At 39.8% G+C, this 17821-nt stretch overlaps 1 protein-coding gene across 11 annotated transcripts in view; it reads right to left on the reverse strand.

The window, feature by feature from the left end:
• AGFG1 (ArfGAP with FG repeats 1) overlaps positions 1 to 17821 on the reverse strand; it is a 1878478-nt gene that overhangs the window by 64909 nt on the left and 1795748 nt on the right. For all 11 annotated transcript variants that reach the window (XM_044070432.1, XM_044070431.1, XM_044070430.1 and 8 more), the window contains one exon: positions 4691 to 4849. In XM_044070432.1, coding sequence (XP_043926367.1) covers positions 4691 to 4849 — 159 coding nt within the window. The remainder of the gene's footprint in view (positions 1 to 4690; positions 4850 to 17821) is intronic.

Consider the following 17821-nt stretch of genomic DNA (forward strand, 5'->3'; position numbering starts at 1 on the left):
AATTTTCTTCTGAGCAACCAAAAGGAAATTCCAATATGCTGGTAAGTCGAGTTTCAAGTAAACAAAAAGCAAACCAGTCTGACATGGGCCAGTAAGCTATACTACATCCAATGTGTGCTCAAGGCTGCCACACCTGTCCAAAGAACCATATGTATAACAGGATTTTATCAAAGTGCTAAAATGTAACATCTATGAGAAAGTAGATTTTCCACTTACAAGTACAGCCTTCATTTAAAATCAAAGGATGAAACTTAAAATCAGTCCATCAAAGTTAAATGAAAGATTATCTAAATTCCACACTGCAAGTAACACAATACACAGCATTCACAAACTAGGGTTGTGACCTTGGGTTTTATTAAACAAGGTGGTGTTCACTAGAATTGCACCAGTGTAGGAAAAAGCCAGGGCCAATGGGGGTTAGCTTCACTGATGTTACCTAGTCTTTTGAGACAGTATGGAAATGGACCTGTAGCATAACAGTTTAAAGTTCTGGTGCGTGCTTGAATTGTCTAGTGCTGAAGCTTAATTTACATGATTATAATGAGAATGGAGAGCTGTCTCCAGTTTTAAGCGGACACTGGATTACCCCTCCCACGTGCAAGCTAGCAGTCAATGAATCCCCAAATGACTTAGCAATTCTGTTTGAAGATTTGTCCCAAGTAAATAATTGGTGCCAAAATCATGGACTGAAACTTAATACCAAAAACATTATTGTATCCTTTGGGAAGTCACATATGACCCAAGGAACTATTGCATTAAAAATAGATCCCTAAGAGTTAACCCGGTTGTTCGGGATTTGGGAACTTATGCGGACAGTGACCTAACTGTTGGCCGATGTGCCCACTGTTATAAGAAAGTTCTTCTATACTGAACAGCTTATAAACAAAGGGATTGTGAATATATCTAGAGGATGTCATTGACCCCCTTTACTCAGCACTCATAAAGCAACCACTGATGGACTGGAACACCCACAAAGATACCTTACTAAAAGGATGCAAGGTCTAAACAACATGTCCTAGGTGGACAGACTCAAAGCCCTATCATTATACTCAGAATCCTACAAACTGCTAAGAGGTGCCCTTTGTCTGGCATACAAGGTATCCTCTGACCAAATACTGATGGATTTAATGCACATCAGCAAATCAAATGGCATCGGAAATACTCAGTGTAGGGTCTAAACCTCTTATCTTATGTAGAAGGGCCAATCTGAAGGAGATTGGAGACTGTAAAGTGGTGGCAGGGGAAAGTATAGTTAGGCAGCATAGGATGGTGGTTTGTAGGATGACATTGGTGATCACGAAGAGGAGGATGAGTGTGAGGGCAGCACCAAGGATCAAATGGTGGAAATTGAAAAAGGGTAATTGTGAGGTGATGTTCAGGGAAGAGTTAAGACAGGCACTGGGTGGCAGTGAAGAGTTACCAAATAGCTGGGTAACTACAGCAGAGCTAGTAAGAGAGATGGCTAGAATGGTGCTTGGTGTGACATCTGAAAAGAGGAAGGAGGACAAGGAGACCTGGTGGTGGAATGACGTAGTACAGGAGAGTATACAGAGAAAGAGGTTGGCGAAGAAGAAGTGGGATTGTCAAAGAGATGAAGAAAGTAGACAAGAGTATGCGGAGATGAGGTGCATGGCAAAGAGAGAGGTGGCGAAGGCTAAGGATAAGGTATATGAAGAGTTGTATAAAAGGTTGGACACTAAGGAGGGAGAAAAGGACCTGTATCGATTGGCTAGACAGAGGGACCGAGCTAGTAAAGATGTGCAGCAGGTAAGGGTGATAAAGGATAATGAGGGAAACGTACTCACAAGCGAGGAGAGTGTGTTGAGCAGATGGAAAGAGTACTTTGAGGGGTTGATGAATGAAGAGAATGAGAGGGAGAGAAGGTTGGATGATGTGCAGATAGTGAATCATGAAGCGCAGTGGATTAGCAAGGAGGAAGTAAGGATAGCTATGAAGAGGATGAAGAACGGAAAGGCTGTTTGGTCCAGATGACATACCTGTGGAAGCATGGAGGTGTTTAGGTGAAATGGCAGTGGAGTTTTTAACTAGATTGTTTAATGAAATCTTCGAAAGTGAGAGGGTGCCTGAGGAATGGAGAAAAAGTGTTTTGGTACTGATTTTTAAGAATAAGGGTGATGTGCAGAGCTGTAGTAACTACAGAGGGATCAAACTGATCAGTCACAGCATGAAGTTATGGGAAAGAGTAGTGGAAGCTAGGTTAAGAAGGGAGGTGATGATTAGTGATCAGCAGTATGGTTTCATGCCAGGAAAGAGCACTACAGATACGATGTTTGCTCTGAGAGTGTTGATGGAGAAGTACAGAGAAGGTCAGAAGGAGTTGCATTGTGTCTTTCTGGATTTAGAGAAAGCATATGACAGGGTGCCTAGAGAGGAGTTGTGGTATTGTATGAGGAAGTCGGGAGTGTCAGAGAAGTATGTAAGAGTGGTACAGGATATGTACGAGGGTAGTGTGACAGCGGTGAGGTCTGCGGTGGGAGTGACGGATGTGTTTAAGGTGAAGGTGGGATTACATCAAGGATCAGCTCTGAGCCCTTTCTTATTTGCAATGGTGATGGACAGGTTGACAGACGAATTCCGACAGGAGTCCCCGTGGACTATGATGTTTGCAGATGACATTGTGATCTGTAGTGAGAGTAGGGAACAGGTGGGGGAGACCCTGGAGAGGTGGAAATATGCTCTAGAGAGAAGAGGAATGAAGGTCAGCAGGAATAAGACAGAATATATGTGTGTGAATGAGAGGGAGGACAGAGGAATCGTGAGGATGCAGGGAGTAGAGGTGGTGAAGGTGAATGAGTTTAAGTACTTGGGATCAACAGTTCAGAGTAATGGTGAGTGTGGAAGAGAGGTGAAGAAGAGAGTACAGGCAGGATGTAGTGGGTGGAGAAGAGTGTCAGGAGTGATTTGTGACAGACGAGTACCAGTAAGAGTGAAAGGGAAGGTCTACAAGAGGGTAGTGAGACCAGCTATGTTATACGGGTTGGAGACAGTGGCATTGACAATAAGGCAGGAGTCAGAGCTTGACGTGGCAGAGTTGAAGATGTTAAGATTTGCACTGGGTGTGACGAGGATTAGGAATAAGTATATTAGGGGGTCAGCCCAGGTTGGAAGGTTTGGAGACAAAGCCAGAGAGGCAAGATTACGTTGGTTTGGACATGTGCTGAGGAGGGATGCAGACTATATTGGGAAAAAAGATGCTAAGGATGAAGCTGCCAGGTAACAGGAAAAGAGGAAGGCCTAAGATAAGGTTTATGGATGTGGTGAGAGAGGACATGCAGGCGGTTGGTGTGACAGAGCAAGATGCAGAGAACAGGAAGAAATGGAAACAATTGATCTGCTGTGGCGACCTCTAACGGGAGCAGCCGAAAGAAGAAGAAGAAGGGTCTAAACCTCTTCTGCAAAATCAACAGAGTAGTTTGGAGGGACAGATAAACAAAGCAGATGATACTGCTGCTCTGAAACAGGCTCTCCCATCCGTATTAAACAAAGTTCATCACTGCCCATAATCATGCAGAACTTGGATTTATGGGAAATAGAACATTTCCCCCAGTACTGCCTCCTGTACTACAAATGTACTACTCCTAATTGATTTATCACATGCGTGGGTAAGGCCAAACTCTAACCAAATGGGATAGGTTAATTCAAGGACAAAAAAAAGAAACTGGCTAGGCTTAAAATAGCCTGCAAGAGCAGCTAGCCTAGTACTTACCTATGAACGTATAAGGCTTCACCAGGGCCAAGGTACTATTTTCCTATGGGTACTGTAAAATTAAAGCCTGTGACCAGTGCCATGTAGCCAATAGTAGTATTACATAGTATATGTACAGTACTGGGGTCTAAAGGAAAACAATGCAAGTGTGCCAAAACTTAAATGAAAAATTCCAGAATAGGAAGAGAAGCAGTCACAGATCAGTGGTAATTTACAAAGAGTTAAACTTTCTTGTTCTGCTCACCTTAAATAAAAAATGTGACTTCTCATCTCCTACCACACATTAACAAAGACTTATTTTCATTTCTAGCTGATTTGTCCTAACCAACAACTTTTAAAACTCCAAGAAAAACTTTAAGGTAAAAGAAAATTTAAAGTAAAACAAACTGCAATAAAATAATAGCAAAATAAAAGAAGCAATGCAAGCATGTAAACCTCAAATAAAGGATTCCAAAATAGTCACACAACAGCAGCAGTCACAGGTTGTTTCTTGTTCTGCTTATCTTAAATAAAAATGCTATTTTTCAACTCCTTCCGCAAACGAGCTATACTTAATTACTTTCATGCAATGGAAAACAAATCTTTGTTAACTGTCCCTACCTAAGAAACATTTAAAACTTCAAGAAAACATAACTTAAACTAAAGCAAACTGCAATAAAATAAGAGCAAAACACTAGAATCAATGCAAGTTTGAAAACCTTAAATGAAGATTTACAAAACAGTCACACAACAGCAGTCACAGATGAGTGGCAACTCCCAAAGATATTGACTGTTCTATAATCTGTATTAAAAACTATGAATACAACACAAATGAAAATCAAGTTTTGCATCTCCTCTTTGTTGTTAACTTGTCATTTAATTAAAACAACTGGATAACATTAAAACAATGCTATTCGTTGCTTCTGTAATTTATTTTAATATACATAGCTAAAGAATGTTGAGCATACATGTTAAATCTCTTACCATTAGGCTGCTGTGGATAAGCTGGTTGTTGAGGAAAGGCAGTTTGAGAAGGAAATGCTGGCTGCTGAAATGTACCACTAAAACTGGTAGGCAGATTGTACGTGGCAGAAGGTCCAAATCCTGCAGGCATGCTCAGGGATGCTGTGCCAAAAGTAGCTGCTACAGTAAGGAAGAGGTGGAGGAAAATGCACATTACAATAAATTCTAAAGCTGTCAAATACGCTTATCACTTGCTTTAACAAGAACACCTCTTACAGGATCTGCAATTAATGAACACATCAATAATGTTCAGCGACTGTTGATAAAGGCAATGATGGCTATACAAGGTATCAGACTGTCCTAAGTACTGTACTAAAACACTTTCAGGGTAATCCCTGCTGCTCCTATACCTGTGCCTAGTACTACAGCTAGTAACTTAACAGAAAGAATACCCTGGTGCTGTTAACACACACACCCAAAACACACACCACCACCACCATTACCACTTCAGAAGTAACCGCAACAATGTCTTGAACAGATTCAAGATGACATTAGGAGTACTTTGAAATGTTATTTGTACAGTATTAGTTTGATATGCTCTTGACATTCATGATCTATCCAGTTTTTGTTTTGGATTTATCCTGGTGATGTACATTGGATTTATCCTGGTGATGTACATTTATTGACAATCAACAACACAAATAAACCTTTTACAAAGCAAGACTGCAACATAAACCCCTACATTAAACATGGATTTTAAACATTTCAAGATTAGCTTTACTGTGAAAAGACATTAAGTGCAGTATTTTTTTATTTATTTTATTTTACATTTGTTAACCATGTAGTGTCCAGCTGGGCAAGTACCCCGTTTTCAGCGGAGACAAAGCTCCATAACAACAGTACAAAAAAGATTACAAAAGGTTTACAAAGAATATACAAAAAGCTCAACAGCTGCCTACAATCACACTTTACAAAAAGAGAATGTAAACAGAAAACATTACATTTCCTAAGCCTTACTACAGACAGTAGTATGAAACTAAATAGATACATAACTAAAATAAACCACTGTGGTATTTTCATTTGGTAGAAGTAATACAAGGAGAAGATAGCAGAAAAGAAACATTTTATTGATGGCATGAGAAACTAGCCAGGAGTATTATAGGAGCATAGCCATTGTTGAGTAAGGTATTCCTTTAGTTGTTTGAAGCTATGACTATTTGTTGTTTTAGGATATTCGGGGGGGGGGGGTATTAGGTTCCACGCTTTGGCTACTTTATAGGAGAACAGAGAAGCACCAAAGTAATTATGGGACTTTGCTGCCTTGAGTATAAGTTTAGCAGATGATCTAAGGGTCCTGGGGTTGGTATTTAGTTGCACTAGGTTGGAGAGTGCAGGGCATTTTTCAGGTTTGAGGATAATGGAGTAAGCAGTGGTGAGCTGATAGAGTGATAACAGATTGGGAAATTCAAAACAGTGTAGTTTTTGAAGAGCAAGACAGTGATGGGTCCTGTTGGGTATATTAGCATCAATTTTGCTATTTTATTATAGCGGGAATCAAGCAGATCTAAATAAGACATATGCAGGTTAGTGAAAACTTGAGAACAGTAGAGGAAAGTTGATAGGAGGTGGGATCTGGCTGTGGCTGGTCTAGTGTTTTGAGTGAGGTAAGGTTTGGCCTTATACAGTGCATCAAGTTTGATGTGAACTTCTTTAATCGTGAGTGATATGTGTTTATCGAATGTTAGGTTGCTGTACATTGTGACACCAAGTAGTTTTGTTTGGTTAACTGTTTCTATTACAGTGCCATTAGTGGAGTAGATGGAGAGAAGAGGTGGGTTTGCTTTTGAGTTTCCTGTTGGAGAAAACCATTAACTTTGTTTTGTTTGAGTTGAAGTTCATTTAGGTAATTTTCAGTATCTAGAAACGATTTTTGCAGTTTATCCTGGAGTTCTTGGGGTGTGGGAGCAGAGCAAATAAGAGTAGCGTCATTGGCATACTGAATGATAGAAGCAGATTTATTGGCAGTGTTTAGAATATTTTTTAAAATAATAAAAAGGAGAGAGCCAAGGATAGAACCCTGAGGAACCCCAACAGAGTGGGACGAGAGTTTATTATCCCATTTAGGTGCCTGTTGTCGATTAGTAAGGTAGCTAAAGAACCAGTTGATAGCTGTAGAGTTGAGGTTGCGTATTTGTTTGAAAATGACATAATAGGGGGAGTAAATACACTTCCTTAGTAGAAAGGTAGGGGAGTGATCACAGAGAACTGGAGAGGCACCAGTCATGGCAGACAAGGTTGGGCTTACTGGTTAGTATCCAGTCTATAATAGATTCTTAGTGTGTTTATTGATTCTAGTGGGGGAGTTTATAGTTTGGGTGAAAATGAGTGGATTGCTAAAATTGGAGGGGTAGTCAGATGAGCAGGATAGCCATCCCATGTTGAAATCACCTAGCACTATAGTTTCTTGATTGAAAGTAGAGGATGCCCAGGATAGGAGACTTTCAGTGGTTGCTACATTATTTCCTGGTGGTGGGTAGGAGGCAATAATTATGATGGCTTTATATAGATTTACTTCAAAATCAGGTGGCTAGAATTTCTGCTTCTGACAGATCTGGGGAAGTACAGGTTAATTTTTCAATTTTGAGGAAATTTTTATACATGATGGCAATGCCTTCACCACGTTTGTTCAGCCTATCTTGTCTAATAACATTATAATCACTAGTAAGTACCACCTCATCTTTAATGTGGGGTTTTGGCCATGTCTCGGTAATAATTACTATATCAGGAGTGTAGGTAGCTAGGGCTGCATGAAAGTCACTTTTTTGTGATGCTCATAACTAATTTTAACCTCAGAAGTAAGTCTGATTTGGAATTTTTTAGGGGAGGAAAGTGGAGGGTAGTATTAGCAGGTGCTGTGGCTGTTATTGGGTGGGGTGGGGTGGGAATAGCTGTGTGGGCCCTGGGTTAGGATGTATATCAGCTTAGAGTTTGACTTCTGTTAGTGAGTGTAGAAGAAGAGAGTTTGAGCCTGGATATTAGTCGACGAAAGAAATCTGGTTAGGAAGATGTTCTATTATGTTCTGGTTTGGTCTACACCTCCTTATTTCCAGGACCTCCTAGTTAGTTACTGCATACCCCAGAAGACTTGCTTTTTGCCTTACCTAGCTTAGTATGTTCTGTATGATTCTTCACTACTTCGGCCCATTTTGAACAGAAGATTGACTTTTTTTGGTTACTGGTCTTAAATAGCATCAGCTTCAGTGAAAACAGTACAGAGGGCATAGAGGACCACTTGAAAATATTACTCTGCAAGCCAGTAAAATACCAACAAAACAAAAACGTCTTTATTCACTATACTCTAGAGACTCAGTGAAATTTCAAAAATACATCTTTTTGTTTTGTGGGGGAAACATCAACTCAAACAATAATTACAAACACAATGATGTCCCCTAGAAAGATCTCATTCTTTTCACAAACATATAGAAGTTATCTTACACACTCCTATCAATTCAAAAGTTACCTCAATCAGAAGTCAAGACACTACATTGCCAAATGCGTGCTTATGCTCCTCTATGAATACTCCTTACACCTCAACACCATTGAAAGCTTTCATAATGTATCACTCCTTCAAAGGACACCTAGTACAATTTGTCATTTTATCAAACTGGCTGATCAGCCCACTTACCTCTGGGTCCCTGCTATCATCCATCAAAACATTACCCCTTACTGTAAGAGCAACCTTTCTGTTTGCCTCCATCTTCTACAAGCTTCTCAACTCTGAATTACTTTCAACACAACCTAGTTCCTCCAGAAAAAGAGATAATCCTAGTATCACTGCAATCCAAGGCATCCACACACACTGAGATGCACAAAAATACCATTTTTATAAGATAACCTTCTCAGTTTGGTACTTAATGTCTCCTTATATATTAGAAGCAGCCTAGTTTACAACTTTTGAGGCGTGCACTTCTACAGCACCTTAACTCTTTATATCTGGCCACTGCTTTAACATCAACATTCAAGGTAATTTTTCCCTCCTATTTTACCTCAACATTATAGTACAACTGGCTGCTAATTTCACATAACCAACATCCACTTACACCCTCTTGTCCTTACCTTCCTTATTTTACCTTCACTCTTTTGTCAAAGATACAGCCATTTCAGGCCCATTTCCTGTACAATTATAGCCCAAAACATTACTACAAATGTGCATCTCACTGTGCACATTACCATAAACCTCCACCTCTGTCTGATTAAAGTCTGCAAATCTTGAATGAAATGTATTATACAACAGATACTATACACTCAAGTAGTGACCTCTTCATACTCACTCAGTTATGTAGTGCATCATATTATCTTATCACTGTTGCGTGTTCTCTACCTTTAAACTGAACATAGAGACTTCTCTACCTTTAAACTTAACATACAGACTTAAAAATAACATAAATGAATGTCACTCTTTACTCATACACTGCATCTATGAAAATTCATGTACACCTTTGCTTACAGCCTGTGTTCTGGCTGGAAATGACTGTGACCAGCCCACCTACCAGGTTAACAAATTCGAGTAAAAATAAATGAAAGTTCTGTGCATTCTTTAGATGTGTGGTGACAGTCTTGGGTGGGGAGTTAGCATGTGATGATGGCACATGAACATTAAACCTGCACTTCCATCTGAACAGCCCAAAGTGTCTAACTCAATATGCTACTGAGAAGAAAGTTAACCAAGGGGAGTTCCCTGCTGCAGATTTTTTTTCCTGAACTTCTCCCCTCCTCCATACATATACATACTAGGAAGAGGACAGCTGATTTTCAGGTACCTGACCTGTCATAACACCCCATCCCACCTAATGTTTGGGTGTTAGTGCCTGACCACTTATCAAACCTGCATCACAGGTAATACACAGGGAAGCCACACTACTGCACCATCAGGCTGATGCAACTGGGCTAATTTAATTAAAAAGAACTGTTGGATTAATCAACACTTCAGTAGGTTATACAATTATGACAGCTGGCAAGAGCACAATAATAGTGAAATGTAACTACTTTGCCATCAACACAATTGATTTTTTATCTGCAACACAAATATGTTTAAAAAATGCTTCATGAACATACAGTATTCACTCTTCAATAACAACATCTTTAGGAGACAACTTTGGAAGGACTTCTAAGCAGTAAAGCATTCTTAAAGAGTGCAAAGACAACTGTGTAAGAAATGAAGCCAAAAGACTACTGGAAAAGAATTCTACTATACATGGCTAGTGTGTTCGGTAAAAGCAGCACATCTTTGAGAGATGACATCCAAGTTGTAATGCTTAATACAACAACTCACTACTTCAGTACAGATGCACAAAAAATGGAACTGCAGTGCTCATCCTGTCACAAATGCGACAGTCACAGAAATATCTGTTTTTATCTGGGCTTCCAATAACAAAAAAAGCACCTGGCAAGTCATAAGTGGCTGCATTTCAGTTTCAGGTAGTACTTACCATGAATAAATAAAAGACTCAGCACTAGCATGACATATTCAGCCTGAACCAGATTAAAAAAAAAAGAAGATGCACTGAATGGTGCACATGATAGCAGAGTGACATCTTAAAAAAGGAGAAAGTCAAAGGCCTGGCTTGGGCCATCTTTAGTAGACACTATGGACTGGTCTGCATAGGAAACTTCATGCATGAGCTTTAAGCTCAGAAATTTCAAAGCAGAAACCATTATAAAACATAGTTAGCTGCCTAAAAATCCTTTTTATTACAGAAGATTTTTCAGACAACCTCTTGCTTCTGTCATACCACAGAGGCAGTAGGCCAGTTCATGAAATCCTGAAAAAGTGCACAAATGTTTTAAATGAAGACTATCTTAAGTTCTGCATCGCAGTGAATCAGAACAAAGTCTGAAACTTTATCTGATGGGGGCAATAAATCAGGTCTCTGGGCACCAATGTACACAACTGAAAAAAAAATTATCTTAGTTCTACATATAATGGCTAAGTGTATCAAATCAATGTCCAACATTCTGGGAAAGTATGCATCACCTAACTTGTTTATTCAAGAATGAGGTGCCAAAGTAGCACAGTGTTAGCAATTCTAGACAGCCAAGCTCTGTGAAGCACCTTGGTTTGTGTCTGGGTTACCTTCTGCTTGGGAGTTTTTCCAAGTCCTTCTTATGTCTATGCAAGCTTTTCTCAAATGCACTGCTTTCCTCTCACATCTCAATGCCATGTCACAGGTGACAGTGTGATCCTACAAAGCACCCATAGGTGTGCATACCATATGCACATCCTGTGATAAACTAGTACGCTATTAGAATCCGTTTCTTTGCCACAAGTGCAATGGGTGCAGGGTCAAGCACCAACTTTTCTGAGTCAGAACTGGATAAAATGAGTACTTGGAAAGAATGCATGGAGAAAAGCATTTGTTTTAGATGTCTAAAGGACTCCATGAAGGGATGTCCTGCCCAAAAAAGTGAAAGTTTCAGAATAATAATTTAAATAAATACATTGCTTGCATGCACTGTGCTCACATGATTCAGTAAAAAGCATCAAACTGAAGGAGCCCTATCTTTTTCAAATGGGACTGAGGACATCATTAATTATATTTGCAGTCTAAACCGTTTAAAAAAAGAAGGGGTCAGGTTACTTGACTGAGAATTCCACTGGGTTTCTACACAGAAAAGCAGCTAGTGAAAGGTAACAGACAAAAGTGGGAGGGCATCAAAATGATGGGTATTTAATCTATTCTGAGCCACCTTGTCACCAGACTTCAGTCTTTAAATGTTCAATCCAGCAAGCAGTCCATTTATTCCCCACTTCACTTACCTGCTGGCTCCCACATAACTTAATGAAGTAGTGTCAAATGAAGGAAAGAGTCTCACTCACTTTGGTGAGTGATAGTGTGATAGATGAGACACTAGGTGACCATCTGGCAGTTTCAATAGCTTAATGGTCAAAAACATTTGGCTATGATAACTTGGAAGGTCTGGATTTGAGTCCTTGTTGAAGCATGCACTTTGTTTTCTTTTTTTAATGTCTGAGAGTTTGGTCCATAAGACACAGCTGCTGCAGCAGTGATCATTCAAACATCTATTGCTACAGTATGTTTACTTACACAACTGTACTATGTTCATCATTACGATAACTGCTGCAATAGCCTGAGCTACAAGAGTGAATTACCGTATCTTAACATAGCTTAAAGGAGGGAAAAGGTTTAGGAATCACTGGAGAATGGCCCTAGCAAAGACTGTCCTATACCTTGAAAAGGAATCTAGTTTATAGCACTTTGTAAAAGTATGCACTGAAGACCAAGTCGCTGCTTCTAGAAAACTTCTACAATCCAACCTCTTCCAAAAATGTCAGATGAAGCCAAGACCATGGTACAGTGACAGGATATATAGTTTTGCTGTGGTAGGAATAACTAAAAGTGAAAGCCAGAGATAACCATTTGGAAATAGTCTGCTTTAATATAGGTCGTCTTTTCTTCCTCCCTTCACAAGAAATCAATAACTGATCAAAAGTTCTAAACGATTTTGTGCCGTCAAGATAGGGCCCGAACTGACTGTGGACATCCAAGGTATGGAATATCCTTTCTCCTTCATTTTTAGTTTCTGAAAAGAAGAAGGGAAGTGGGATAAATCGAGTTTTAAATACCACTTTAGGCATAAAGGAAGGATTAGTTTTCAAAGAAACCTCATCTTTGTGGAAGATGAGATTAGGTTGACCGACAATAACAGCATGCAACTCACATTCACGTTCAAGCAAGACTGTTTTCCCTGTTAAGGACTTCAAGTAGACCCGATGAGCTGGTTCAAATGAAGCAAGTGTTAACTTCTCGAAGACATAATTAAGATCCCAAGGAGGGGTCACTGGTTTTCTAGGAGACTTCTAATGCAGAACCCTTTCAAAAGCATTTTGACCTGAGATTCCATTGCAAAGGGAACCATAGGTAGATATACTGAAATAGCTCATAAATGAACCTAGATGGCGGAGTAAGGTACGTCACAGAATATGAACTTACACCAATACTGTAAAACCTAGAGAAATATTAGCCCTGGATGCATGCTGATTCTTTTTGTTGGCACAGACTAGAATTTTTTTCATTTGATAATATATGATTTTCTAGTAGCAGGCCTTCTTGCTTCCATCAATAGCTACTGCAAGTCCTCAAAGAACAGGTGCCTAAAAGAGTATATAAACTCTATCAACCAGGCAGTCAACTGCAGTTGTATGGGATTCAGATATATCAAACCACCACACTATCGTTCTTGCTGGTCATTGGTGGTTTTACATTGTTGGTTTGACCCTGCACGCCATCCTTGCGGAGAGCATTGTTTGTTATTCAGATATATCAAACACTCCTTAACCTGTGCGAGTAAATTCAGTCTGTGAGGAAGTTTGGTATAGCTTGCCAGTAGCCAATTCCAAAATAAGGGAAAATCACTATTGTCTTGGCCAGAAGGAAGTCACCGCAATCATCTTTGGGGAGTCCTTCTGAATCTTCAGAAGTACCCTGAAAATCAGTGAAAAGGCATATAGAACACTCCCATCCAAGGAAAAGAAAAGACATCTGTCTACCAGGCCTTCTTGCATGGGGTACTGGAACAGGGTTTTGGCAGTTAATTGTTTAGAGAGGAGACAGAAATATCTACTTGAGGTGTTTCCTGGCTTAGCTTCTGAGGTACAATATATCTGCTTGGGTGGAAATGGCAGATGGGCCTAACTGATTTGCTTGGGATGACTTGCATGTATAACCCTTCAAGGCTTTTGTAGCTTAGCTAAATCATTCGAAAGCTTCCAACATAAAACAGAAATGGGATAGGCACTGTTGCTCAATAACAGGAGCCTTAACAAAAAACCTCCATTCCCTGGAAAGCACAGATACCTGCACTGTCTGAGAGACCTGGTTCAAGACCAATGACAGCACTCAGTCACTGCAGAGTTTCAATGACTACCATACGTTCAGACCCCACACATTAAACAAAGGTGCTAAAGGTGGTAACATCTCCACATTCTTATAAAAAATAATCTCCAGATTTGTTAGGCAAGATAAAGGCCTGTAGCAACTTCACGTCCAACTTACTATTAACAAAACCGGTTATTAAATCAAAGCTAACTATAGGATTCCACCCCTCTAGTCTATATTGTTTAACTAGTATGGAATCCTTATGCATTAAGCTAAACACAGCTCTCCTAATAGACTTCAACTACCCTTCCATTAACTGGAAGACTTGTACAAGTTCAAATGAATATACCCACAAATTTCTGGACTTCAATACAAAAACTCTGTACCAATTAATCTGCACCACAGCTAGTGTAATTAAATCCTGGATTTGGTCCTTACCAGTATGGGATAGTGTTGCTCTCCACGAAATGGCACTTCCTCTCTGGTCAAACTACACCATAAGGCAGTCACATTCACCATATGAAGCTGGAAACATCATCATGCTAAGGCTAATCTACTAAAACTGAGTGCTGGCCTGACTACATTCAAAATTCCCTTCCAACCTGATGACCCCACTGCTTATGTGGCCAGGATATCTGGCCAGTAAGCAAAAGCTTTTAGGTGTCTTCCACATGTATCATATGTCTAAGGGAGCACAAGGGCATACTGGCATAAACAGAGACGTGTGTGCCAAAATTCCAAGCTTTTTTGCCTCTAACTGAAGGAGGCTGCAACCAGAAAAAGGTGTGAATCAAAAGGTCCCTATCTGCATGGCCAAAGGAAAAAAAAATATCCATTGGAGAACAAAAAAAAAGTATAATTAAAAGGGGGGATGGTGTGTGGGTGTTAGTACTGAAAAAGTGATCTATATGAACATCTACTGTTAAGGTAAGCTCTCTTACACATCTACACTACATTCATCACTAGAGCACAGGTGCAGTAGCATAAAGCTATATGGGATGACTGCCAAAGTTTAGATAACAAGGATGGAAGAAGAAATACCACAGTCCAGGAGCTCATGGAGAAGATATCTAGAAAATCCAATTCTGGGCCTGGAAATGTCAGTTTCATAGTGTTTAGTATAACTTTGCACAGATGACCAAGTTGCTGCTTCTACAACAGTTCTAGAGTCCACCCCTTTTTAAAGTGCGCGAAAAGTAGCCACTGCTTTAATAGACTGGATGTGGACATCCAAAGAATAAAGAAGTCTCCATCACCTTTTTGGGGTTATGAGAAGAACACAGGGAAATGAATAGGAAGATGTAAGGCAAATTCAGACACAACATTGGACATAAAGGAAGAGTTGGTTCTTTAGGTTACCCTATCCCTGTAAAAGATCAAAAATTGGCTGGATAGACATGAGGTCTTACAACTCAAATAGCCTAAGTCAAAGCAGTGATCAAAACAGTCTTTCAAGTCAAGAACATCAAGTTAGCCTCTGAAGCTTGGTTTAAATGGAGGAAATGTTAGTTTTTCTAATGAAAAATGATGATCCCATGGTGGAATGACCAGTTTAGTAGATGGTCAGATATGCAACACCCTTTTCAGAAAATACTTTACTTGGAACAGTGAAGACAGGGGGGGCCAATAAACAAACTGAAATGGCTATTAAATGCAATTTGATAGAACTGTAGGATAGGCCTGATTTGGGCAATTCACACAGGTACTGGTGAAACAAAGGGGCCTCTGCTTTGGCTGGGTCCCGGACTATCTTACTGCACTAACTACAAAACTTCTCTGCTTTGACAAATATGATTTTTTAGTAGCAGGATTCATGACCTCTTTTAACACTTCTTGCACATCCTTAGAAAAAAGGCACCTAAATAGAATAAAAAATGTATCTTCAAGACAGACAAGATTTAGGTTATGTAGGTTTGGGTATCTCAAGAGAATGGACAGCCAATGTTGTCTGGGCAAAGATACATTTGGAGAGACCTTCTGTATATTTAGAAGAATTCTGGTTATTAATTTATGCAATTATTTTGTTAAATTGAGTGAGTAGACTGGTCCAAAGACCCTTTTTAGCCATGATCTGGGCACACAAAGTTACATAGTTGAAAAATGTAAGGAACAAGTAAGAAGTTTCATAGGACACAAAAATTCTACACATTAAGCAGCTATCAGAGTAAAGGAGGGAAAACCAAAAAGGTATATTCTGATACATAAGAGAGAGAAAGATTTGTTTTCTGGACCTTTCTGCAAGGTGTCTTAGTTCAGAATTGTGTTAACTGTGTGTTGTGAATGGAGGCAAATAGATCAATTTGAGGAGTTTCCTACATCTCCCCTACAGCTGCTCAAGGTGAAATTGCTCAATTGTCAGTAACTGAAAGAAACAAAAAAGATGAAAGGCATAATGAGAAATGGTGTTAGCTATAGGAAATCATCCCAAGTGCATTTTTTAAGTGCGTGTGAACAATAATTCACTTGTTTTTGGGAGATTTCTCCCTTCTTCAAATTACTGCAACCATACGTACATAGAAGTTTGTGGGGTGTGTGGGGGCTGTCACCACATCAGGGGATACAGGGGGCTTGTCCCCCTGGAAAAAAAAAACAATTAAAATTGACTTTTCTACCTTATATGTTTCTGGCATTTTTTTCCATCCTTTTAGCTTGCCAGTTTTCAGGAAGTTTGCCCTTCATAATAGAACTGTTCTCCACAGACGGACAATCTCCTGAAATACCTATGAGTGTAACTTCCACTCATGAAGTTCTATCACGGATGTGCGCAAAGTGCCTGCCTGCAACAGTGTTCTGCTCAAATGGTATACAATTTGCCTGAAGGGACAGATTGCACTGAGATGCAACTTCCCAGGGAAACCTGGGGCTAGTATGTACACAGTAAAGATCAGGACTCCCTCTCTTTCTTTATGTACCACATCAACCATGTTGTTGTCTGTAATCACCAAAAGTGTTCTCACATCAACCATGTTGTTGTCTGTAATCACCAAAAGTGTTCTCAGAGTCCATAGCTGATGTAAGCCTTTCACTACTTTTATCAAAGCTATAATTTCCTTGAAGATGTTGTGTTTCTTCTCGATATATGAAATGTAAATCCCCTGGACATTAGACAAAGTTAAGAGGGCAGAAATCAAGGGAATCAAAGTCTGAAGCATTTATTATTGCAAACTGGGTTGCGGTGGGAGAAGAAAGAGGAAGAAAGAGGAAGACCCAGGTTCAACTGGATCCAATTTGCCTATCACAGGAGTTCCTTTTTGACAAAGTCCAGAACTGGAACAAGAAAAGACAGAGGATGCTGGTGTTGAGTCCATACAGATTTGAAGAACCAATGAATCTTCCCCTCATATGGAGTCTGGCTATGGGAAGCACTAGAAAAACTAAAGCCATATAACCTAGAATTCGGACATCCTGCAAGGAAATGAGGGCATTCAGTTAGCAGTTGCAAGATCGCCTTAATAAAAAGTGCACAAAAAAATGAGTTGAGCTGGATAAAGGGTTACCTGAACGCTCATATGTGGACAGAGACAAGATATGAAGATTCCCCGGATCCACATAGGTGGGTCACCAAAAATAAGGGAGAGGCTGTTCTGGACCTTTGTCTGGCAAATGACTTAAAGCTGCACAACACATGGTTTGGCAAAAGAGATGGTCATTCACAAGATCGCATAAAAGAATGGCCAGCATGTGACTCATGCAGACTTCCTCTTACTAAGGAAAAGGTAATGGGGTTGAAGCATAGATTGCAGTCATCCTTACTGAAATGGTTGATGCCCACTATAAACAACTGTTGCCCCAAATCAGCTGTGCAAGCAGTGATCAGAGAAGGCTCTATGACCTTCAGAAACTAGGCTGAAAATCTGAGTGACTAGTGCAAAAATAAAGGAGTTCATGGAAATACTCATGGCTCTAGAAAATCAGGAAGAGGAAACAAGTGGACCAGAAGAAGAAGGGCAATATTCCAAAGCAGCATGTGGGAACTCAATACAAAAGATATAAGGTTGGCCAAGTGTGGAAATAAGGAAAGCTGGTGATGAGATGCAGAAATGCAGGAAGCTATCAAAACAATGGAAGCGTGCAGGAAGAAGTGGGATATCTGGGGGAAAAAAAAGGCCAGGCTAAGAATGAATACTGGATGGCTAAGGCTAACAAACAGGTTAAGAGAGTAGCTGTAATGGCAAAGGACAAGGCATCCAAAAACTTACAACCAGCTTTTAGAAAGTGACACGATAAATGGCAAGAAGCTCTTATTAAGATGCAA

Source organism: Protopterus annectens, chromosome 4.part1, assembly GCF_019279795.1.
Source record: "Protopterus annectens isolate FY-2018-M chromosome 4.part1, PAN1.0, whole genome shotgun sequence".
In the NCBI taxonomy this organism is placed as follows: Eukaryota; Metazoa; Chordata; order Ceratodontiformes; family Protopteridae; genus Protopterus; species Protopterus annectens.